This window comes from Oratosquilla oratoria, chromosome 30 (genome assembly GCF_046742065.1).
Source record: "Oratosquilla oratoria isolate Oo_2021 chromosome 30, ASM4674206v1, whole genome shotgun sequence".
NCBI lineage: Eukaryota > Metazoa > Arthropoda > Malacostraca > Stomatopoda > Squillidae > Oratosquilla > Oratosquilla oratoria.
Genome location: NC_134806.1, coordinates 29,970,419 through 29,997,392, shown reverse-complemented (window position 1 = coordinate 29,997,392; position 26,974 = coordinate 29,970,419). Strand labels below are relative to the sequence as shown.

The 26,974-nt window shown below is 39.5% G+C and overlaps 1 protein-coding gene across 5 annotated transcripts in view; it reads left to right on the top strand.

Moving 5' to 3' along the window:
- The window catches only part of fsd (transmembrane protein fates-shifted), a 52,256-nt gene extending 25,658 nt beyond the window's left edge, over positions 1–26,598 (top strand). For 4 of the 5 annotated variants that reach the window (XM_076212729.1, XM_076212732.1, XM_076212731.1 and 1 more), the window contains 6 exons: positions 1,145–1,229; positions 6,235–6,336; positions 6,429–6,648; positions 13,179–13,331; positions 19,226–19,408; positions 23,370–26,598. In XM_076212729.1, coding sequence (XP_076068844.1) covers positions 1,145–1,229; positions 6,235–6,336; positions 6,429–6,648; positions 13,179–13,331; positions 19,226–19,408; positions 23,370–23,477 — 851 coding nt within the window. In that variant the 3' untranslated portion in view covers positions 23,478–26,598. The remainder of the gene's footprint in view (positions 1–1,144; positions 1,230–6,234; positions 6,337–6,428; positions 6,649–13,178; positions 13,332–19,225; positions 19,409–23,369) is intronic. The other variant, XM_076212730.1, reaches the window with a different exon arrangement.
- Positions 26,599–26,974: the final 376 nt, after the last annotated feature.

The window sequence follows — 26,974 nt, the reverse complement described above, 5'->3', positions numbered from 1 at the left end:
CTGTAGCAATATCCATGTCCAACAAAATTATAGATTAATATATAAATTTGGCTAAATCTTAGGTTTGAATTTTCAAACTTAGATTTACATAATAGTGAATATGTACTCGTGCATTTTTTCACATTACAACTTTAGATCGTGTTTTAGAGGACTGCTCCTATCTTTAAGCATTCCCCTTCTACATGATTTACATTTCAGTGTTAATGATTTATGTAAAATTTCATTTAGACGAAGTCAATTTAGTCAACGATTACAACAACAGAGATTTTTGATTACTTAAGAGGAATTGCATATAATCAAAGTTTTTAAACAAAACTAAGCTTATTTTAATTCTTTGCAACTAAATGTATTTTTACTCTGACTTTATAAAGTTTTGAACAAAATAAACTGTGCATTTGTATTTTTTTCAATTGTCCATTGGGGAAATTACTACTAAATGTATTTTTACTCTTTGACTCTATAAATAAAGTTTTGGGTAAAATTAACATGTCCCAGGGGGCAATTGTCCTCCGGGGGAAATTGTTCTGGAACCGTGGGCAAGATGCAGGGATGACCCATCATCCAGGAAGAGCCAAGATAAGAGGGAAGGGGAGGGTGAATGGGAGTGGAGTATGTGGGGATGGAATGGGTGGGAGTGGATTTTATGCCTTTGTTTTTTGGCTACCTACCTTGTAAGGAGTAAATGGCTATTGGTATATGTATGTATGTATGATGTGAATGTGTGCTTTGATACAAAGGCCTGACCAATACAGCAAGTTCCAAAACTTGGTATGGAAGGTTGCAAGGATAAACATCCCCACAGGCTGCAGGAAAATTACATCCCTGGTCTCACTGAGCTAGTCAAAAACCAGTATGAGGAGTACACCTAGGTCTCTTAATCCAACACTCACCAACCACCATTTGTACTAGTGTTTGGGCCCAGGGGATAAATCCACTTATGGAATTGGTGGTGTTTTATGTCGTGGGTCAATTCCCTAAGTGGGTTTATGCCCTGGGCCCAGACATCCACATAAATGGTGGTTGGTGAGTGTTGGATCAAGGGACCTAGGTTTACATTCAGGTGCTCAGTGAAGATGTTATGTCAAAAGTTTTAATGCTTTGAATGTATTCATGTGTGAAGGCTGTTAGTATTTATTAATTACAGGTCGTAGAAGGAAGAGACACCAGGAGGATGAAGCAGAGGAAGAAGGAGGTGTTGAATATCCCGTTGATGTATGGTTCTCGATTAGGTATGTTATATTTTGTAAAAGAGCATCTATATTTTTCACTATCTTTTGTTGCTCATATAAGAGGTGGTGTTATATATAGAGGGTTCTGGAAAAGGTCACACAATCCCTATTTGAAACTAAACATATTACCAAATTAGTTACAATCTTATAAATCATATAGGTTTATCACATTTCTTCCCACCATTTTCACACTGATAGAGAAATTGATTTTCAGCAAAATCAAACCATAAATGCCTCTCATCAAGTTCACAAAGCTTTAGAAAAGGTCATTCCATTAGTGCATTGATCATAAATCTAACCCAGCATATCAGAAATTGATTAAACAAAAAAAAAATACCACTACAGAGAACAATACTAGTAGCTATAGACATAGACAAAGCATTCAGTAGGTTCCCAGAATACATTAGCGTGAGTGTTTCATAAGATGATGACCAGTGTTTTGGATCAGTGATGAGTACCTGCTTGTAGTGGTCCAGCAAGATGAACATTTTCGAAATCTGTCAACCCCTTCACTTTCAAAAGGAGGTACAGCTCTGAGGGTCTGACACTCTCTCTAGACTGGGCCCAGTATCTCCATTAATTTCAACTGTATTTGTTATGCCTTTTCACATAAGGGGAGCTGACAGCTGGTGACTGCTTCCATCCTACTACTTTCTACTTTCAACTGGGCACAGAAATGAACCCATATCAATACAGTTCAGGTAACAGTCCAAAGGTTCTTCCTAGAGATCTGTGGGAGGGCCCAAGGACTATTGCCAGCCACTCTGGGGTTGTGGGTTTTCCACTTGGTAAAACTTGAGACAACAACAATAGTAATTATTATTATACCTAGGTCTCTTAATCCAATACTCACCAACCACCACTTGTGTGGACATTTGGGCCCAGGACATAAATCCACTATGGGAATTGGTGGTGTTTTAGGTCCTGGGCCAAATGTACTGGGCCCAAATGCCTGCACAAGTGGTGGTTGGTGAGGGTTGGATCAAGAGATCCAGATGTATTATTCATCATCATATTTTTATTAGTATTTTTATTTGTATTTTTATTAGTGTTTGTATTAGTATTTTTATTAGTATTTATATTAGTATTATTAGTATTATTAGTATTATTAGTATTATTAGTATTATATGTATATGTATATGTATATGTATATGTATATGTATATGATATAGATATATATATATATATGATATAGATATATATATATATATGATATAGATATATATATATATATATATATATATATATATGATATAGATATATATATTATACTACATTTTGATCATAGCCTTATCTGGGAAGAAACATTTAGTGTGAGACTGTTTCTGTTGCTGATGTGTATTGTCTTCATATTGGTGCATACCAAAGGACCTTTTTTTCCCAATATAAGTGGGTTGGCTTAGTGAAAATTATACACCCATCTTACACTCAACTAAAACCCATTCATGGCCCATCCCATTGTAGCACTTTTTAGATAAAGGGTCATCATTGTCCCCCACCACAACACTAATCAGATCAAAGGCATTGTAGCAAGACACAGCACTTCCAGAGCAGGGCCCAGCATCTACAATTAATGTGTAGTTCTCCCTTTACTCTGTCCATCCATCTCATTCTTCTACATCTTAGGACTATCAAATGCCTCAGCTGCGCATCCTATTTTATCCATTGGTATTTTATCCATTGGCACAATTTCCCCATTCAGGATATGCTGGGTTAGATTTGTGAGCAACATGCCAGTAGAATGATAATTTCTGAAGCTGTATTGGCTGTGAGAATGGTATGTGTGGCTTGGTTCTGTTCAGAAGAATGATATTGTTTCTAAGTGACAGTGTAGAAAGAAGAATGTTAAGGGAGTGTCGCATCACTTTATAGAGTAGGTGATTTTTTTTTTTTTCAAATGTGTTTAATGAATATTGGTATAAATGCCCCTTACATTAGTGTATAATTCCTCAGGATATTGTGTTCCTCCCATGTATATGTAAGGCATAGTGAATATTTAATGAAGGTAAAGTGAGCTCTATTGAAGCTCTAATTACTTAATGGAAAATCCTTCCACATCATTCTGCTTGGTATGAAATGAAAGCTTAGAGTCTGGGGAACAAATCTTGAATACATTTTTTCAAACTAATACCTCTGATTTTTTATTAATTTGTTTCTCTGAATGATTAAAAAAGGCTGCAAAATTCAGGTTTCATAAATAGAAAAAATAAGAAAATTAAAATTTCTTTTATTCTTTACTGTAGAAAATAAAGAGCATGATGTTTACTTTCAAATGAAACAAAAATGACAAAAATCTATAAAGAACAACCGAAGATTTTACAACAGAAAGAACAAAAACATAAAATTTACAGGATGGGGGATTTAAATTTTCGTGACCATTTGTTTGATGGTTGCGATGTATAGCAAATCTCCAATTTCCTCTTCTTTGCTGATGAGGTGTGAGGTGAGGGTGAGTGGTGTGGCGTGGGTGGAGGAGGTGTAATGTGGGCGTGGCTAGTAAATGCTTCTGAAGTGCTGGGTGCAGGTTTGCTGCTTTTCTCCTCTTTCTTGCTTTTTCCTTCTTGTGTCTATTTCAGGCACTCACGGGCCCTCTCTATGTTCTGCTGCTTCACTCTCTTGTTTCTTGTTAATTTTTCCATGATCCCAGCAACAATACAGGGCGAGGAATCAAATTTGTTGTGTACGGTGAGAGTGCCAGGAGCGATGTCACCTTCCTTTGACCTTTTCAAGAGTACTGGTGCCCTGTCCACTGTCTTTGTGGGGTATGCTGGTGGGAGGAATTGCCATATATCTCCATAAACAGAATTCTGTAGCAAAAAATGAAATAGCTATAGAAATGTTGATGCTATTTCATTATACAGAATGCTTTTTTATGCAATGGGCTTGCCAGAGGTTGCCAATATTTTACCTATTTTATGATGTATAAAAAAATAAAAATGAAATACAGCTGTATAACTTTGAGTGTTGCCACCATCATAGAGATTCCTTTGAAATGTTTACCAAAAATTTGCTCATGTACCAGAATTTTTCAAAATATCGCTGGCGACTCTCCTTTAAGGGAGTGTCGCATCGCTTTATAGAGTAGATGAAATTTAATTTTTAAAATATATATTTAATGAACTTAGGTACAATTACTCCTTACATTAGTGTATAATTCCTCAGGGTATTGTGTTCCTCAGGCGTAGTGAAGTTTTAACCTCTTCACTCCGGGGCACATCGCACGTCTGGCAGCATTAGCTGCCCGACGTACGATGTTGCGTCATAATAATCACATTGTCAAAAATAAAGTCGGTGCTCAATCGTTCGTTCTCTTTCACCCGTGAATTTTGATAACCATAGAAAATATGATGAAGCCAGTTTAGAGAGAATGGAGGTTACGTAGGTACGACTACAATAAATATAATCAAGACGCCGACGTCGGCATCATCGCGTACCCACTTGCTCCTCATGACGCCTACGTAGTCGTCACCGTATGGAAGTGGTTAATGAAGATATAGTGAGCTATAGTGAAGCTCTAATTACTTAGTGGAAAATCCTTCCACATCATTGAGCTTGGTATGAAATGAAAGCTTAGAGTCTGGAAAACAAAAACTATTGAATACATTTTATCAAACTAATACCTCTGATTTTTTATTAATTTGTTTCTCTGAATAATTCAAAAAGGCTGCAAAATTCAGGTTTCATAAAAAAATATATATATATTTTTTACTGTAGAAAATAAAGAGCATGATGTTTTCTTTCAAATGAAACAAAAATGACAAAAATCCATAAAGAACAACTGATGATATTACAACAGAGAGAACAAAAACATAAACTTTACAGGATGGGGATTTAAATTTTCACGACCATTTGTTTGATGGTTGCGATGTATAGCAAGTCTCCAATTTCCTCTCTTTTGCTGATGTGTGAGGTGAGGGTGAGTGGTGTTGTGTGGGTGGAGGTGTAAGGTGGTCATGGCTAGTAGATGCTTGTGGAGTGCTTGGTACAGCTGTGCTGCTTTTCACCTCTTTCTTTTTCCTTGTTTCTATTTCAGGTACTCACAAGCCCTCTCTATATTCTGCTGCTTCACTCTTTTGTTTCTTGTTAATTTTTCCATGATCCCAGCAACAATACAGGGCAAGGAATCAAAATTGTTGCATATGGTGAGAGCGCCAGGAATGGTGTCACCTTCCTTTGACCTTTTCAAGAGTATTGGTGCCCTGTCCACTGTCTTTGTGGGGTATGTTGGTGGGAGGAATTACCAAATATCTCCATAATCAGAATTCTTAAGCAAAAAATGAAATAGCTATAGAAATGCTGACGCTATTTAAATTTACAGAATGTTTTTTATGCAGTGGGGTTACCAGAGGTTGGCAATAGTTGATCTATTTTATTCTGTATTAAAAAATAGAAATGAAATACAGCTGTATAACTTTGTATGAGTGTTGCCACCATTGTAGAGATTTTTTTTAAATGTTTACCTAAAATTCGCTTGTGTACCAGAAATTTTCAAATGATTGCTGGTGATGCTCCCTTAATGTAAAGGATAGATCAAGTTATGCTAGGATGATGTAAACTGAGAAAGAGGGGCAGAAGGATGTGGCTAGTGAAATCAAGTGGTATTCACAAAGCATTAATTATTAATATTTAATTAATATTAACTATCACTTGTATCCTTGGAAATAGTTTCACACCTTAAAGGTGAAGTCGTAGATGTGGAAAGAGAGATCCATTGGGGACAGGAAAAGAGGGATTGTAAATGTTAAGTGATCTGCATTCATTTTTGAGTGGAGACTGATCTGAATTAAAAAAAAAAAAAAAAAAAAAAAATGCTGCATGACTTGTCCATAGGGATGTTACTAAAGCCCCTGAGAAATTGACTGAATAATTATGCAGACAATACCCCATACAGAGTAACAAAATATGAAGTGATATTACTTTATATTGTTTTACTCTTATTTCTCAAAAGTTGCTGTCATATGTAAGGACATGATGGCTATTAGATGAGATTTCATATTCTTTTCAGTAAACATTTACGACCAGAGGATATAGGAAGGTTTGCATCCATATGTAAAACAACGTATATTGTTGTGGCATCAGCACATTTCTGGTTGAACCTCTATGAAAGGTAAGAATGTCTTGCAAATTGGTATATGTAAATGTATATGTATGTCTTCTCTTGAGTGAGGCCAAGATCCTTAGTCATTGATTTGTATGCAGGTACTTTCAGTGGCGGTATGACTTACCAGAATCCTTGGACAAATGGAACATGCGCAAAAGGCGAGGGCTGCGTGCTGGAGTAATCAGGGCACTCTTTTTTATTTATCCACCCTATATCCAACGCATCAGCTCAGAAAGGCCATTATCTGCAGACCCTTCTACACTTATCAAGAACCAGTGCATCCTGCAGTGGCACAAGGTACTTCAGTTACTAGAATGGGTGAGAGTAGATATCTTTGAAGGAAGTAGAGATTGGTGATACCAAGAATGAAAGCAAGGGTTAGATCAAGGAAGAGGTGGGCAGTTGGGGTAATGAACTTACAAGGATTTGTGGTCAGGATGTGGAGCAAACATAAATGTGGAAGAGTGATAGAGTGATTTGGAGAAGAATGAATGGGTTTGTTTCATGTGAAGGTTGCACAGGGTATAAAGAGGAAGCATTGCTGGGAAAGAAATAAGCATTTTTCACATGGTTTAAGCAGGAAGGAGTGAAAGGAATAAATGTGGTGGGAGTTAATTGGATGAGGATGCTCCTTACCCATGCCCTGCCATCATTTGCAGATAATGGCTAATAATGATGATAATTGCTACCTCAAGCTGGAAGCCCACATTGGGTAAATCTCCCTCAGTCCTCCCCTAGGTCTCTATGGGAAGATTTCTGTGGGTAGAAATGTTGGACTGATGTCTGTGTGGAATGGTTTCTGTATCACTGGCTTATTGTAGTAGTAGGAGGGGAGCAGTTACTGGTTATCAGCTCTTCTTTTATGAAAAGGTGGAAGAAATACATTTGAATTTGATAGGTCTTGAACCCAGTCCAGAGATTGATTGCAAGTCCTACAGAGCTGCACCTGCAGATGGAGGTGAAGATATTGAGAGGCTTTGAAGAAATGCAGTAGGGAGTTTCTTTTGATGTTAATCTTGGAAGACCAATACATGTAGGTATCTATTGTTCCCAGTCTCATACTAATGTAGCATGTACATTAGTCCAACCTTTCTACCCCAAGTGTTCTACGGGGAGGTTCAAGGACCGTAGCTGGTCACTGTGGCACCATACATACATATACCAAAGGCTTTTTCCCCCTTACAAGGGAGGTAGCCAAAAAGAAAAAGGCATAGAAACCACTCCCACCCATTCCATTTCCTATATATTTCACTCCCCTCCACCCACTCCCCTCCACCCACTCCCCTCCACCTAGGCATATATACATATACAAAAAGGCTCTTTCCATTCTACAAAGGAAGTAGCTAGATGAGGCATGCATTGCCCATTTGTTTTTCCCCTTTGTCCTAGCTCCCTGTGAATGAAGGGCCACTCCCTGTTCCCTACCCAACCCAGGTCAGAAGCAATTCAGCAAGATGGCACATCCATAGCAGGGCCTGACAGCAATTCAACAAGATGGCGCATCCATAGCAGGGCCTGACAGCCAAAGCTGATTTACCCCCACTACTTCATTGCACAGTGACCCTCCCCCCTCATCCAATCACAAAAATACAGATTAGACAGGAAAAAGTCCTTTTGGGCTGGGTCAGTTTGGGCCATTCACAACTGTTCTCCTGTCACAACTATCTCTTGCCTTTACCCTTCCCGGTTGAACAGACATTCCCCTTGTATTCAAGGCCCCTCTTAATCCGTCTTTCCATCCCATTCATGGGGAAGATTAGATAACTACGGATAGGGATGATAGATGGTAATGGGCATGGAACTGCCTTGTGTAGGCCTTATGGTCTCATGTAGTCTCATTCTTATGTTCTATTGGGATGGTTTTGGTGCATCCTATTATTATTCTGTATACTTTATATATTTTTTAAAGTGTTTTCTTGGTTGGGAACCATGCTCTGTAAGCTTAATAATAATACAATATAAGTACATACATACATACGTATACCAAGGCTTTTTCCCCCTTACAAGGCAGGTAGCCAAAAAAGGAAAAGGCATAAAATCATTCCCACCCATTCCATCCCTGAATACACTCCACCCCCCTCCACCCCCCCCACTTATCTTAGCACCTCTTGGATGATGGGTCATCCCTGCACCTTGTCCACTGCCCTGGGTCAGAAGCAGTGTTCCAAGACACAGCACATCCACAGCAAGGCCGCTTCATTAAATCGGCGACCCCCCTCTCCATCCCCCCATGCATAAAAGAGAAGACGGGGAGAAATCCCTTCGGGCTGTATCAAAATTTGCTCGCACATACTACCTCACCCCCATCCCCCACCCATTCCACCTCATGGATCACAACATCATCCATATATAACTGTTCTCCATTCACCCCTCTCTTCTGTCCTCTCCTGTCCTTCCTCAACAGACATTCCCCTCTTCCCCAAAGCCCCCTCCACCCCATCCATCCACCTCATCCTAGGACGTCCCCGCATGTTTACTCCCTCCACATCGGCCTTCCATACCTCTTTTACTAGTCTTTCTTCACTCATTCTTTCCATGTGTCCAAACCATCCTAATACTCTTTCATCAACCCTATCTCCCAACCCCCTTTCCACCCCTGTTCTCCTCACCTCCTCATTTCTCACTCTATCCAGCCTAGTAACCCCCATCATACTTCTCAGACACCTCATCTCAAACACATTCAAACTCCTTCTCTCTTCCTCTCTTATGTTCCATGTTTCTGCCCCATACAGTGCTTTTGGCACAATCACTCCTTCATATCTCCTCTTAGCATCCATTCCCAAATGTCTACTCCTCATTACACTTTTTAATCCACCAAGGCATTTACTCGCTTCTCTTAATCTACATTGTACCTCCACCTCCACTCCACCTTTTCCTGCCACATTTGCACCCAAGTATCTAAAACTATCCACTTCCTCCAGTTGCTTTACCTTAATGCTCACTTCCAGACTACTGCCACTTTCACCCCTTGTACATCTCATCGCCTTACTTTTACCCAAATTTATCTTCAGCTTTCTTCTACCACACACTCTCCCAAACTCTGTCACCAACTTCCTCAATTCCTCCTCCGATCATGCCACAAGTACAGTGTCGTCCGCAAACAACAGCTGGCTCACCTCCCACTTTTCTTCATTTTCTTTAACCATCTCCAATCCCTTGCATTTACCTCTCGCACTACCCCATCCATGTATAAGTTGAACAGCCAGGGCGACATAACGCATCCTTGACGAAGTCCCACCTTTACCTCGAACCACTCACTCTCTCCATTTCTAATCCTAACACAAGCTCTACTACTCTCGTAAAAACTCTTGACAGCTCTCAGAAGCTTTCCTCCTATCCCGTATATCCGCAAAACCTCCCACAGTGCCTTTCTTTCTACCCTGTTTTAAGCCTTTTCCAGGTCCATAAAGGCCCCAAAAACATCCTTCCCCTTTCCTATAGCTTTCTCACATATCTGTCGTACCACAAAAATCTGATCTACACAACCTTTACCCATCCTAAATCCACACTGTTCCTCAACAATTACTCCCTCTGTTCCTCTCCTAATCCTCTCGATCAAGATCCTCCCATAAGCCTTCCCAACTACACTTAACAAGCTAATCCCTCTGAAACTACTACATTCACACTTGTCCCCTTTTCCCTTGTAAAGTTGAACTATACAGGCACTCCTCCAGTCCTCCGGCACTCTACCCTCTCTCCAGCAAACATTAAATAACCTTTTTTCGACATTCTGCATGGCATCCATCCAGACCAGGTGCCTTACCTGCTTTCATCATCTTAACAACTGCCTTCACTTCATCCTTCCTTATTTCTCCTCCATTTTCCTCACTCATCACTCTCATTTTCTTAGCATTTCCCACTGCAGCTATCTTTCCCTCCCTATCCTCCTTCACATTCAGTAACTCCCCAAAATATTCTGCCCATCTTCCCCTTACTGCCTTCTCTTCCATTATCATCTCTCCATCTGCACCTTTTACCTTTTCTTCTCTACTTGATTTGCCTCCTCTTCCTCTCTTAATTTCTTTCCAAAACATCTTTTTATTACTTTCAAGATTTTCTGTCATACTCTTACCCCATTTCACATCTGCTCTCCTCTTTGCCTCCTTTACCTTGTGCTTTACTTCTCTTTTCTTTGTACCTCTCATATGACTCCCTTGTCCTATTTTGTAACCAATCTGTGAAAGCTCGCTTCTCTTCTACAACCTTCTTTGTTTCCTCATCCCACCACTCACTACCCTTCCTTCTATTTCCTCCCATCCTTGTTCCACACACCATCTTTGCACACTTTGTGACTCCCTCCTTGAACCATCCCCATTCCTCCTCCACTCCTAGTTCTACTCTATCCTTCACTCCCTCCCACTCCTCTCTCAACTTCTTCTACTCCTCCTTTTCCTTCTCATTTAAAAAGTTCACCCTAAGCACAAAGGATTACAAAGGCGGAGCATGCCGACAGGAGACCTTTTGGTCCATATCTAGGTCGGATGCAAAAAAAAAATCACAATAATAATAAAACAATAAATAAAAACTATAATAATGTAAATAACAAATAAAATACATAAATAAATGCATAGGTATAGTTAAATAATAAACAAACAGGTAAATAGTAAATAATAATAAATTGACATATAACTAATAATAAATGAAAATCAGACAGACAAATGATAACAAAACAAAATTAAATAATATAAAATAGATTATAATCATTACAGCATCTTGCTTAGGTGTTTATCTAAATGATTCTTAAAGCTTCGAACTGAACTACATTGCACTACCTGTGCAGGAAGTTTATTCCATTCATTAACTACACGGTTGGCAAAATTGTTTTTACCTACTTCCAAATTGAATCTATTTCCGGACAGTTTGAGACCATTGTTTCTTTTCTGATTCTCATTCAATGTGAAAATTTTGTCACTTTTGATGTTGTCAATTCCCTTTAGAATTTTAAAGACCTGTATCAAGTCACCTCTGAGTCTACGCTTTTTTAGGGAAAACAGATTCATATGTTTTAGTCGATTTTCGTATGATTTATTTTTGATATTTGGAATCAGTTTTGTGGCTCGCCGTTGTACTTTTTCTAGTCTGTCAATGTCTTTAATGAGATTCGGTGACCATATGGAAACAGCATATTCCAAATGTGGACGAACTAACAATTTATATAGCTTGTTAATGAGTGATGGACTTTTGAAATCAAAAGATCGCGCAATCAGTCCTAGAATCTTATTTGCTTTCTCCTAGGCTGAAATACACTGCTTGGATGATTTGAGGTCGTTACTGATAATTACGCCGAGATCTTTTTCACTATCCACTTTTGTTAACGAATTTCCAAATAACTTGTAATCGTACTTACTGTTATTTTTACCTATGTGCATTACCTTGCATTTACTTGTGTTAAATTTCATTACCCACTTCTCAGACCATTGCTGTAATTTATCTAAATCTTCTTGAATATCTAATTGGTTTGAGTGATCATTTGCCACTCTGCACATTTTTGTATCATCAGCAAATTTGGAAACAGTAGATTTTAGTCCATGGTCTATATCATTTATATATACTATGAATAGAAGTGGCCCAAGAACGGAACCCTGAGGAACTCCACTTGTAAAAATTTTCCATCTAGAAGTTTTTCCATTTAAAACAACTCTCTGTTTTCGACCGTTCAACCAATTACTAGTCCAACCTAATAGGCCATCACTTATTCTGTGTAAAGCTAATTTAGTAAGTAGTCTTTCGTGTGGGACGGTATCAAAAGCTTTTGCAAAGTCTAGATATATTAAATATAAAACCTCCCTACCTTTTTTCCTTTTCCCTCTTTCTCCATCTATCCTCCACTCTCAACTTACCTTCCACCAAAAATGATCAGATATTCCTTCACTCTCCCCCCTTAGAACATGTACATCCTTAACTCTTTCTATTATACTCCTTTCTACCACTACATAGTCCATTGACGCTCTACCACCCTTCCATCCACCACCCTCTCCCATGTGTACTTATGCTTGACTTTCTTCCGAAACACTGTATTTGCTATCATCTCTCTTTCTAGACATATCTCCACCATCAACTTTTCACAACGATTCTTTTCTGGAACTCCACATTTCCCAACCACTCGATTGGTTCATTTCCTACCCTAGCATTAAGGTCTCCCAATACTATACATTGACGTTCCTCCCTAATTCCTCTATGCACTCATTTAAATCTATCCAAAAAGCCTCCCTTTCCTCTACACTCTTCTCACTACCAGGTCCATATGCACTTGCAAAAACACACATTTCCTTTCCCAGTTTCACCTTCATCCACATTAACCTTGAAGAAACCTCCTTCCACTCCACTACACGTTTACATATCTCTTCACTTACTAGTATAGCCACCCCTTCTCTCCCTTGCCCTCTCTTCACTCCTGAGAATCTCCCAACTGCACTCCCAAACTCACACTCGCCCTTCCCTCTCAACTTAGTTTCACTCAAAGCCAACACATCCATCTTTCTTCTCACAAACATACTACCTATCTCTTCCCTTTTACTCTCATTTGTACCACATCCATGCACATTAAAAGACCCAAACCTTAGGGTACTGGTTGGAAAACTACTAGACCCTCTTATGCCTTTACTTTATTTTAGGAATATCCCCTGTGGGGCTACAGGGAGAAGGATGCCTGGTCCCAATCCCCGACTGTTTTTTCTCACCTCTTATGATCCAAGTGGGAATACTTGGTGGCAGCATTCTTTTCCCCCCACCACAGAACTGAACAGTGTAAATATGTGCTTGATTGATGTGTCAGCTGCTGCATTTTCAAGCCTGTGCTGGTGTGTCAGACAAAAACTAGTTTTAACATTTATAATTTTAATTTGCAGAAAGATGGTTTAATACATAAATACTATTTCAAATTTGAAGAGAGGAATTACTTTTGTAAGCAAAAAAACAAAAAAGGAATGCGTCTGTTTGGCTCATTGGAAGGTGACCCCTTAGTGCACTCCAATAATGAAGAAGGATGCCGTATAATGGAGGTGAGTTAATGTTAACACATTTAAGTTGAATTGTAAGAGGTAGTATGGATGGAGAGTGGGAATCATTTTGATGATAAAGTTATATGACTGATAAAAGCTGTGTACTTTGTTCAGAGCAACTTTGTATTAATTTTCTGTTTTTGTCCAATGGATTTATCTGGCTTTTCTCAGTGTGCACATATGTATAACAAAAGTCTTTGTATCGCCCATAAGTGGTGTGGTTAAGTCAGAGGCAGTGCAGCAAGACACAACACATCCACAGCAGGGCTGCTACACTTACACAGCAACTCCCTCTCCCCTTCCTCTCATGTGGAAAAGAGAGAAGATGGGGAGAAATCCCTTTGGGTTGCATCAATATATCATCTATACACAACCACCCTCCACTCACCCCTATCTCCTACCCTTTCCCTTATTTGCTTAACAGACATTCCCCTCTTTCTCATAGTCCCTTTCTCCCCATCTATCCATCTTATCTTCAGTCATCCCCTCAAGTTCACTCCATCCATCTCTGCTTTCTGCACCTCTTTTGCTAATCTTCATTCATTGTTTCCATGTGTCCAAACCATCCCAATAATCTGTCTTACTTCTCAGACACTTCATCTTAAACACATTTAAATTATTCCTGTCTGCATATGTAGGCATCATGAGGTACGAGTGGGTAGATGAGGATGTTGGTGTCGATGTCTTGATTATATTTGTTTTTTAGTTGTAGCTGTGTGACCCCCAAATTCTGTGAACTATGAACTGGCTTGATCACATTTTCTGTGTTTATTATTACTCTGTGAAAGAGAATGAGTAATACAGCAGTGACTTTATATTTTATAACGTGAGTATTGTGATGCATCAATCATCGTACTTCAGGTATACAATGCTGCATGCAAGAATTTGTCTCATATTGAAGAATTTAATTCCAAGTCTCTGCCCTGTACAGTGTTGTAGGCACTATCACCCCCTCATATAATCTCTGTGCAGTCATTCCCAGATGCCTATTTCTCATTACACTTTTCAATCCCTCAATCTACAGTGTACCTCCAACCCCAACTTGTCCATTTCCTGCCACATGCCATCCCAAGTACCCAAAATATTTAAAACTATTTACTTTCTCCAGCTTCTCTTCTTTAAGACTCATTTCCAACTTACTGCCATCCTCTCCCCATGTACACCTCAACACCTTACTTTTACCCACATTTATCTTCAACTTTCTCCTATCACATACCTTCCCAAACTCTGTCACTAACTGCCTTAATCCCTCCTCTAACCCAGCCACAAACACAATGTCTTCTGCAAACAACAAATGGCTTACCTTCCACTTCTTTCCACTATTTCTATATCCAATTCCCTGCCCATTACCCTCGCACTTACCTCCTGTGCCACCCCATCTATGCTCATATTGAACAGCCATGGCAACATAATACAGCCCTGATGCAGCCCCACCTTTACCTCAGACCACTCACTCTCTCTATTTCCAATCCTAACACAGGCTTTACTCTCATGAAAATCCTTGGCTGCCCTTAACAGCTTTCTCCCAGTCCCATATATCTGCAATATCTCCCACATTGCCTTCCTGTCTACCCTGTCATAAGCCTTCTCAAAGTCCATAAAGGCCCAAAAAATATACCTTTTGCCAAAGCCTTCTCACAAATCTGCCTTACCACAAAGATTTGATCCATACATCCTTTCCTATTTCTAAACCCACACTGCTCCTTACTAATTACTCCCACTGTCTCCTAATCCTCTCAACTAAAGACCTAGCTACACTCAGCAGTGATCCCTCTAAAACTTACTACAGTCACATTTGCCCCCTTTTCCTTTGTAAAGCAGAACTATACATGCAATCCTCCAGTTCTCCAGCATTCTCTCCTCCCAGACACATATAAACATCAAAGAAGAGACAAAACCTGGAAAAAATGGAAAAAAAGACAAAAAAACATCCAAATGGCAAACATATATAAAACCTAGGAATGGATGGGATGGGTGGGGTGAAAGGGGCTTTACAAAAGAGAGGAATGTCTGTAGAGGAAGGATGGTAGATGACAGAAGATAGGGGTGAATGGAGAAGGGTTGTGTATAGATGAGGCTGTGATGCATGAGGGGTAGTGGGTGGGGGATGAGGGGTGAGAAAGTATGTATGAAAAAAATTTGACGCAGCCCAAAGGGATTTCTCCCCGTCTTCTCCTTTTCTGCATGAGGGGACGGAGAGGGGGGGGTCGCCAAATTTATGAAGTGGCCTTGATGTGGATGTGCTGTGTCTTGCGACACTGCTTCTGACCCAGGGCAGTGGACAGGATGCGGGATGACCCATCATCCGGGAGGTGCCAAGATAGCAGGGAGGGAGGTGGGTGGAGGGGAGTGGAATATATGGGAAATGAAATGGGTGGGAGTGTTTTCTATGCCTTTTTCTTTTTGGCTACCCCCATGTAAGGGGGAAAAAGCCTTTGGTATATGTATGTATGTAGGAACGAATATGTGAATATACGCAGGGAAGAAAAAAGAAATGATGAAAAAGATATTATAGACAAATTTAAGGATCAACCACTCTTTTACAGATATATAAATGAAAAACTAAAGGATAAACATGAAATAGTAAAACTGTGTGAAGGAGATAAAGAATATATAGACTACACAGAAATGGCAGAAGTTATGATCAGACATTTCAGGTCTGTTTTTACAATTGAGAGCTCACAATTTTGGGAAGATGGAAACAATGAAAGATTCCCAAAAATGAAAAAATAAAGGTAACACAGAAAGAAACAAGAGACCAAATAAAAAACCAGGATGTTAGGAAATCACATGGACCGGATGGAATTGCAAATTGGATACTGAAAGAGTGTATAGACGAACTGACAGGCAAATTATACAAGATAATAGGCTTCTCACTCAAAGAAGGAAAGGTACTGCAAGATTGGAAAGATGCAAACATAGTACCAATATATAAAGGAGGAAACAAAAAATATCCTACAAATTTCAGACCGATATCCTTTAAAAGCACAGTAGCAAAAATATGCAAAAAAGTAATCAGAAACAAATGGACCAAACACTTGGAAGAAAATAAAAAAGTAAACTCTAAACAATTTGGGTTTAGAAGAAGATTGTGTACCACAAACTTAATATGCTTTTACTCGAGACTAATTGAGATAATGCAAGAAAGAGATGGCTGGGCAGATTGCGCCTTCTTGGACTTGCAGAAGGCATTTGACAAAGTACCACATAAAAAATTAATAAGAAAAATTGAAATAATAGGAGGAATACAAGGTAAGCTACTGGAATGGATGAAGGATTTCTTAATTGGGAGAAAAATGAGTGGTATTTAGAGACAAAAATTCAAACTGGGAAGATGTGAAGAGTGGTGTCCCACAAGTCTCTGTATTGGCTCCTTTAATGTTTGCCATATATAGAAATGATATGGATGAGGGAGTAAATTGTTACATGAACTTCTTTGCTGACGATGCCAAATTACTCAAGAGAGTAAGAACAGAAGAAGATTGCAGATCATTACAAGAATACCTAGACAAAATATGGGAATGGAGTCAGAGATGTGAGATGAACTTCAACATTAAGAAATGTAGCATAATGGAATTTAGAAAAAGCAAAAATCGAATGTTGGGTCAATATGAAATTGGAAACAAGGAAGTCAAAAAAGTCGATTCAGAAAGGGACTTGGGAGTGATCATCTTAAGTGACTTGACACCTGAAAAACATCAATAAATTATTTGGAGAGGCTTTTAACATGTTAAGATCAATGAAAGTGGCCTTCGACTACATGGATGAAGAAATGGTAAAAAAATAATGGTTACCCTAATAAGACCTAAACTAGAGTATGCAGCAACACTATGGGCCCCTAGCACAAAAAAGAATATGAGAAAATTAGAAAGAATCCAAAGAGCAGTGTCAGAAATGGCATCTACACTATCAAATTTAACATACGAACAAAGATTGGAGAAATTACATCTATCAACACTGGAACAGAGAAGAGAAAGATGTGATTTGTTGACCATTTACAGAATTATGAAAGGGATGGAAATTCTCGATAGAGACGACTTATTAAAATGGGACAGAAGAGAAACAAGAGGATATGAAAAGAAGCTAAAGAAGGACAGTTATAGAAGAGACCTGAAAAAGAATAGCTTCCCACATACAGTGATTGATGTCTGGAACAAACTAAATGGAGTAACAGTGAGTGCTAAAACTATACACGATTTTAAGAATAAATTGGATCCGGAGAGATATGAAAACGGGTCACTACGAGCATAGCTCTCGTCCGTAAAATACAACTAGGTAAATACTAGCCAGTCTATTTTAACTGTACCTCCTTTTCTCAAGCGCTTCACATGACACCCATCCAACTCAGCCTAGGTGTCTCACTAGCTCTTATAATTTTCAAAACTCCTTGTACCTTATCTTTCCTTATATCTCGTCCATTTTCTCATTGCCTCCCACCACTGCCATAATCAATCAATCCCTATACTCCTCCACATTCTACAGCTCTCTAAAATACTCTCCCCATCATCTCCATACTGCCTTCACTTCCATCAACATATGTCTATCTGCATCATTTATCTTTTTCTCTCTGCCTGACTCACCCCCCACTTGCTTTGCTTCCAAAACCTGTTTTTACTCAATTCAAAATCTTCTTTCACACTCCTACCCCATTTTACATCTGCTCTCCTATTTGCTTCCTTTATCTTATGTTTTGCTTTTATTCTTTTTTCTATGTATTTTCCTGAGTCCTACTTTGTAACCAGTCCCTAAATGCTCACTTCTTCTCTTCTACTACCATCTTCACTTCATGATCCCATCATTCACTACCCTTCCTTCTATTACCTTCTATCCTTCACGTTCCACATACCATCTTTGCATACCTTATCTACTTCTACCTTGAAATAAAACAAACTCATTCCACTTCTGTTCCCACCTCTATTCTTCACCACCTCCCACACTTCTGTCAGCTTCTGGTATTCCTTCTCCATTTCATTCAAATTATTTACTTGAAGCATCCCTCTAACTTCTGCCCTTTTCCTCTTTCTCCACCTATCCTCCACTATCAACTTACCTTCCAACAAAAAATTATCTGACATTCCCCCACTCTCTCCCCTAAGAAAATGGACATCCAGAATTCCTCCCACTCTTCTACTGGATACCACTACATAGTCCATTAATGCCTTATCAACATTGTTCCATCCACCACCCTCTCCCATGTGTACTTATGCTTGACTTCACCATGTAGTGAGTGCTGAAACTATCAGTTGTTTTAAGAAACGGTTAGACAACTTTATGGATGGGGATGACAAATGGTAATGGACATGGAACTGCCTAGTATAGACCTCATGGTCTCTTGCAGTCTCCTTCACTCTTATGTTCTTACTTAAACTCTGTTAGCTATCATCAACTCTAAACACATCTTCACAATGAACTCTCCACTATGAATTTTATGTGGCACTCCAATCTTCCTAACCACTCCATCTATTGGTTCAATCCCTGCTTTAGCATTGAGATCTCTCAACACTACTACATTGACATTCCTCCTAAAATTCTCAAAGCACTCGTTTAAATCTACCCAAGAAGCCACCCTTTCCTGTACACTTTTCTCAATACCAGGCCCATATGTGCTTACTAAAACCCACATCTAATTCATTTTCATTTTCATCCACATTAACCTTGAAGATACTTCTTTCCACTCCACCATGCATTTTCCTATCTCATCACTTACCAGCAGAGCCACTTCAAAGCTACAAAGCATTGAAATATATTTAGCATTAGTGTATAGTCTTTCTTTTTATATTTTTCTTGATGTTGATGCTTATAAAGTATATCACTCATGAAATAAGTAAATTTTTCCTTGTATTGTGTATTATGTTATTTAGTACTTATGATTGGTTTTCATTTAAAATGTTTAGGTGTGCAGTAAGGAGGTGTCTGATGTGGGTATGATTATTGGCGAGTACCTGATTCATGCTGGCCTTGGCATCTCACCAGACCTGAGTAGCAACCGCCTTCGCTTGTGTGTTGGACCTGCCCATGCCCTCACTCCAGTCACTAGCTCCAGGGCAGGCAGGAGATACTATGCTTATTCAAAAGAGGTTGGTATTTTCATTTCTCAAATTGAGATTTTTGCTTGACATTAAAAGAGAGTTAGAGGTAAATATATTTTCTGTTATAAGGCATTTACTTGCCTTGGGGGATTTAAAAGTGTAATGAGATAGACATCTGGGAATGGATACTAAAAGGAAATTTTATGAAGGAGTGATTGTGCCAACAGCACTGTATGGGGCAGAAACATGGAACATAAGAGAGGAAGAGTTTGAATGTATTTGGGATGAGGTGTGTGAGAAGTATGATAGGGGTTACTAGTCTGGATAGAGTGAGAAATGAGGAGGTGAGGAGGAGAACAGGGGTGGAAAGGGAGTTGGGAGATAGGGTTGATGAAAGAGAATTAGGATGGTTTGGACACATGGAAAGAATGAGTGAAGAAAGACTAGTAAAAGAGGCGTAGGAGGCAGAGGTGGAAGGAGTGAACATGAGGGCTTGACCTAAGATGAGATGGATGGGGTAAAAGGGGCATTAGGAAAGAGGGGAATGTCTGTTAAGGAAGGATGGGAAAGGACAGAAGATTAGGGGTGAATGGAGAATGGTTGTGTACGGATGATGTTGTGATGCATGAGGGGGAGTGGGTAGGGGATGGGGGGGGTGAGGGAGTATGTGTGAGAAATAAATTGACGCAGCCCAAAGGGATTTCTCCCGTCTTCTCCTTCTCTGCATGAGGTGATGGAGAGTGGGTCACCAAATTGATGAAGCGGCCTTGCTGTGGATGTGTTGTGTCTTGCGACACTGCTTCTGACCCAGGGCAGTGGACAAAATGCAGGGATGACCCATCATCTAGGAGGTGCCAAAATAAGAGAGAGGGTAGAGGGGAGTGGAGTATGTAGGGGATGGAATGTGTGGGAGTGGTTTCTATGCCTTTGTCTTTTGGCTACCTCCCTTGTAAGGGGAAAAAAAGCCTTTGGTATATATATGAATGATGTATATATATATATATATATATATATATATATATATACTGTATATATATATATATATATATATATATATATATATATATATATATATATATGTATGTATATATATATATGTACATACATACATACATACACCAAGGCTTTTTCCCCCCTTACAAGGGAGGTAGCCAAAAAGGAAAAGGCATAAAAACATTCCCACCCATTCCATCCCTGAAAACACTCCACACCCCTCCACCCTCCCTCTTATCTTAGCACCTCCTTGATGACGGGTCATCCCTGCACCTTGTCCACTGCCCTGGGTCAGAAGCAGTGTCGCCAGACACAGCACATCCACAGCAAGGCCGCTTCATTAAATCGGCGACCCCCCTCTCCGTCCCCCCATGCATAAAAGGAGAAGACGGGGAGGAATCCCTTCGGGCTGCGTCAAATTTTGCTCACACATACTACCTCACCCCCATTCCATCTCATGCATCACAACATCCTCCATATACAACATTCTTCATTCTCCCTTGTCTTCTGTCCTCTCCCGTCCTTCCTCAACAGACATTCCCCTCTTCCCCAAAGCCCCCTTCACCCCATCCATCCACCTCATCCTAGGACGTCCCCTCATGTTCACTCCCTCCACATCTGCCTTCCATACCTCTTTTACTAGTCTTTCTTCACTCATTCTTTCCATATATATATATATATTGAAAAAGGTTGACAGAAGTTTGAGATGTGGGGCTCATGGAATGCTTAGGTTAGAGTAAAGAGCTTTATTTCAGTCCAGACATTTCAACCCATAGCTTTCATCCATTAGGACAATTGGGATTTTATGGGTTTTGAAAATGGGCAGCTGCACTGTCAATCATTGAAGACCACCACGAGCAGGTAGCCGTCATTGATTCTGCTTGTAAAGTTCCACTGTTGTTTAATGTGTACATAGATGGTGTGGTGTGGTAGGTAAATGGGAGGGTGATGGGTAAGAGATTGGAGCTGGTTAGAGATAGTGGAGGTAAGTGGAAAGTGAGCCAGTTGGTTTGTGAATGACACTGCACTTGTTTGGGGACAGAGGAGGGTCTAAAGCAGTTAGTGATGGAATTAGGGAAGGTATGCTTTTATGGATCTGGAAAAGGCTTATGACAGGGTAGACAGGAAGGCACTGTCGGAGGTTTTGCGGATATACGGAGTAGGAGGAAAGCTTCTAGGAGCTGTCAAGAGTTTTTATGAGAGTAGTAGAGCATGTGTCAGGATTAGAAATAGAGAGAGTGAGTGGTTCAAGGTAAAGGTGGGACTTCGTCAGGGATGTGTTATGTTGCCCTAGCTGTTCAACTTATACATGGATGGGGTGGTGCGAGAGGTAAGTGCAAGGGTGGTGGGTCAGGGATTGGAGATGGTTAAAGAAAATGGAGAAAAGTGGGAGGTGAGCAAGCTGTTGTTTGCAGACAACACTGCGATTGTGGCATGATCGGAGGAGGGATTGAGGAAGTTGGTGACAGAGTTCGGGAGAGTGTGTGAAAGAAGAAAGCTGAGTATAAATGTGGGTAAAAGTAAGGAGATGAGATGTTCAAGGGGTGAAAGTGGCAGCAGACTGAAAGTGAGCATTAAGGGAGAAAGACTGGAGGAAGTGGATAGTTTTAGATACTAGGGTGCAAATGTGGCAGGAAAAGGTGGAGTGGAGGTGGAGGAAGAATGTAGATTGAGAGAAGCGAGTAAATGCCTTGGTGGATTAAAAAGTGTAATGAGGAATAGACATTTGGGAATGGATGCTAAGAGGAGACTGTATGAAGGAGTGATTGTGCCAACAGTACTGTATGGGGCAGAAACATGGAACATAAGAGAGGAAGAGAGAAGGAGTTTGAATGTGTTTGAGATGAGGTGTCTGAGAAGTATGATAGGGGTTACTAGGCTAGATAGAGTGAGAAATGAGGAGGTGAGGAGGAGAACAGGGGTGGAAAAGGAGTTGGGAGATAGGGTTGATGAAAGAGTATTAGGATGGTTTGAACACATGGAAAGAATGAGTGAAGAAAGACTAGTAAAAGAGGTATGGAAGGCAGATGTGGAGGGAGTGAACATGAGGGTACGTCCTAGGATGAGATGGATGGATGGGGTGAAGGGGGCTTTGGGGAAGAGGGGAATGTCTGTTGAGGAAGGACGGGAGAAGACAGAAGACAGGGGTGAATGGAGAATGGTTGTATATGGATGATGATGTGATGCATGAGGTGGAATGGGTGGGGGATGGGGGGTGAAGTAGTATGTGTGAGCAAAATTGACGCAGCCCGAAGGGATTTCTCCCCGTCTTCTCCTTTTCTGTAGTGTGTTGTGTTGCATTTCTTCTGATCCATGCAGTAGGTAGGAGACAGGGATGACCTTTTATCCACAAGGAGGTGATGAGAGGGAGATAATAGGTTGTGGGAGTGGGTGTGTGCCTTGGCTGGTTACCCCCCTTATAAGGGAGAAGAGGCCCATAAAGATAGACAAAAGAAAGGTGACAAATGTGAATGTAATAGATTTACATGAATCAATCTGTTAAGTGGATTAGGGAAGGCATGTGGGTTGGTTTTGAAATGGTTAGGAGAGAAACAGAGGGAGTAATTGGAAAAGTGCTGGTTTATGAAAGGAAGCTGGTGTATGGATAAAAATTTTGTAGTAAGGCAGATATACGAGTTTTTCAAAATGTAAGAATGTCTTTTTGGGCTTGTATGGTTTTGGAGAAGACCTATGACAGGGTTGGCAGGAAGGCATTATGGGATATGTTGGAGATTTATGGGATAGTGGGGAAGGGGTAGTCTTGAAGTTTTTATATCAGAGCTTAGGGAATGGAGAGAGTAAGTGGTCTTAAGTGAAAGTGGGTCTGTGCTTGGTGTATTTAATGTCACCATGATTGGTCAAAGGGTATGTAACATTGGCTGAGTACATTGAGTTAATTTTGGCTAATGTACTGGTTAATAAATTAAGTCTACAGGTTGAAAAATAAGGAGTCTTTTTTATTCGTACATAATTTATTTATGTATTTATTATTATTATTATTTCTGTTTTGTTGCAGGTACTGCTAAATGGAGTGCAAGATTTGAAGATTTTCCCATGGTGGCATCCACAATACTGGCAATGTGGTGCTTTCCCTCAAAAGACATGGCAATGCTTAAGGAGATGAATCACTTCACACCTTAATCATTCTATTACTTGAATGTGTTGGGTACTGTCATTGAATTTAATTCATTTTCTGTTATCAGTCAATCAATCCATTGCTCTTAGTCTCTTGCAGAAGACCTGCAGTCTTCTCCACATTCTGGACTGGTGTCATGATTTGATACCATCGGCATTAATCAGTCCATTGTTCTAGGTTTTTCTTGCGGGAGACCTATGGCTCTCGGACAATTGGTACCAGCTCTCAGATCAGCCTGCAAGTCACCCAAGGATGAAATATTGTCTTGTCTGGGTATTGCTAGGGTGAGTCTGTGTAAAATGAGGTGTTCATTGTCTGCTCTGTGATGGTTGCATCTGAGGATGTTTGTTTCTGTGGCTAGGCATTTGTGTTGGTATTGTCTTAATGCTGGATGATAACTTTGAGATAGTCATGAAATTGGAGTTCTTGTATCTCCTAGGAGGAATTTTTCCATGAAGGGATTTGATGGAGAGCGGTGTTTTGTAGTTAGTCTTGAAGTGCTTGTTTTGTGATCTAAGTGTGAATGTGTTTCTGTATGGATGTCTTGTAGGTGGAAGGTGGTTGTAGATGTTCGAGTTGTATGCTGCTGGCATAGTTTTTTCTGTGTTCAGTTTGTTGTGTTTGTGTGATGTAATGCGATGAGTTGATAGTGTTGAGGGGTCTTGTGATGTTCTATGGGGAGGATCTAGGTTTGAGTGTGGGGTGCATCCTGTTATTATTCTCGAGGTTTTATTTCATATAGTTGGTAAGGTATCTGTTGTTTTCTTAATTGTAGGGAACCATTCTGTGGAATCATTCATGTGTGATTCTCATGAACTGATTATAGACTGTGATTAGTTTCCTTCTGCTGCTCAGAGCCTGTGCTTGCAATAAGTTTCAAACTCATAACTCCAGAAAATAACTAGATACTAAAACATCAAACTTGACACTGATGCCACTCCATATTCTCCAGCAAAGATGTGGAAAGTGGAATAAAGAAACTGAAAAACTGCTATGCAGAAAGCCCAGGATCTTGAAGATCCATCTAAAACACTTAGGCCCAAACACAATCTGATATTTTCAGGAAAATAGCACATAGAATATTCATATTTAAACAAAACAAACTACCAGAAAACCTAGCATCTTACAAGCCAGTCTCATTATAATCCACCATATCCACATTAATGGAGACCAATAGCAGGTTGGAACATAGTTAATCTACCCACCTCCCCAAACCAATTTAGATTCAAGGGGAACACTTCACAAGCCAACTTCCCACAAATATGACACAACAAGTGCTGGAAGGGTTCAACAATAAAGTTCTGCCAGAAAAAAATGGAGAAAGCTTTTAGACATGTTACTATCGAAAAAGATTATGGAGAGAGACAATAGCAGGAAATGGTTAACAAATCTGTTAGTTGGGAGACAGTGTAGAATAACACAGAACAAAGAGATTTCAGGGACTGAAAGACTACAGTGGAGTTCTTGAAAGGTCAATATTCTCACATACCTGTATTGTTCAACCTCTTCATAAGTGGTCTCCCAACACCAGATCCAGAACATGACAGCAAGGTGCTCACCTATGCAATTGACCTGATGATGATAACCAAGCATAGCATCTAAGTAGCTTCTAAGAACACCCAACCCTACTTAAATAAACTGTAGTAGTAGAATGGATGCCTCCCATCAAAAATTGTCAGGAACAGTACTCACTCCAGACAACCATGAGTGAAAGAAACATCCAGTAGTAAAATTGAATGGCCAAGCCCTTCCTTTGGAAAAGAACAAAATAATTCTGTGCCTCACTTTTGATACATGACCTTCAGTCCAAGCATCAAAGATCTGACAGTGAAAAACCATGGGCTAACATCAGTAACAAAAACAACATTGTCAGTATTCAGTATATAGCATGTATATTCAGAACAAAGTCTTGCCAGAAATACCATGGAATTGGTGTGTTAAGACACACAACACTTCATCTTATTCTACCTCTAGTCTTGCCCTACCCTGACAGTAACACAGTATATCTTCCTTGAGTGATTTGTAAGCACAGTCCAGTGGTCAGTGCCAATTACCTTGGAGTCTTAGATCACCTGAAAGAATGGCCTGGGGCAGTAGGTTGATTGCTTGACAGCATGCAGATGATTGTTGCTGATTTTGGTTCATAATCTGCCTAAAGGTTCTTTCATTCTTTTTATCTTTTTCCAAAGTTACTGCAGTACAATACTATAGCATGAAGAAAATTGCAATGAAGTAGCTGGTGGTACCCATCAAACAACTAAAGATAATAGCCACATCTTAGCCCCAACTTGTAGTTCACATATCAATTACTAATTGAAACCTATGAACTCCATCAACACAGCAGTGTCTATAGATTTTTATATCATCATTATTCAGGTCAGAAAGGGTAGTGGATTGAAGTGAAATGGGTGAGGGTGGTTGCATGCCTTGACTGGCTACCTCCCTTGTAAGGGAAAGAGGCCCTTGGTATGTATGTGTATATATAAATATATATATATATATATATATATATATATATATAATGTGTGTGTGTGTGTGTGTGTGTGTACACACACACACTGTACAGTTGGCCCCCAAAAAATTCTATAAGTTTGTCAATGTTGGAGGGTTGAAAATTTATTATAATGGACATTACTTTTGTCCAGTGTTCAAAATAGTAAAAATTGGGCAACTGAAACACTTTTGATCTCTGTGCCAGTCACATTGTCATCTTAGCAGTCAGTGGTTGTGCTTATCAGCCAATATCATAAACAGCTTTGAAGATGCATATACAACCACAGCTATTAAATGAGATGTTAACAGAATAAAATTAAAAGAAGTACTATGAGTGCTTGCACTTGGTGTGTGATCTGTATTATTATTTGAGAGAATGTTGAAGATAATTTGGGACCACATTGGTTTCTTTTCCGTGTTAAAACTTTCCATACTGTGGATGGAAAACAATGAATTGGATATAGTTTTTATTTATTTTTATCATTATTTTATTGATTTATTTTACTTTTTTTTTTATTTTACTTTTTTTTCATAAGTGATACAGGCATGAAGCTTTTGAAGCTGTTACTCGCCAGCCAATTTATATTATCCAGAACAGATTATATTATGCATTATATATCTGATTTTTATTATAACCCTCCTATTGTGGTAATTGTTGTTACGGGAATAGCATTGTTTACCTTGAGCTACGGCAATTTCCCGAAAGCTTGTTTAATTTCGAATCGGGAACCTTTCCTGAAACTTCGTACCACACTGTCGTAATTTTAATTTACTATTAAACTCCCCTTCCTCTTTATTCTTATTAAACCTATGTTGTAATTTTGATTAACAAATCGAGAACTTTGAGAACTTACGTAAAGTATTAGTTGTCCCGTGGTTTCGAACCTTTTTACGAGCTTGTAAGAATCCCAGCCGAACGAGACTACGTTTTGTTAACTGAACGTCAGATCACCTTCAGCGCTGGTACCAGACGCTTCGCATAGAAACCTCGG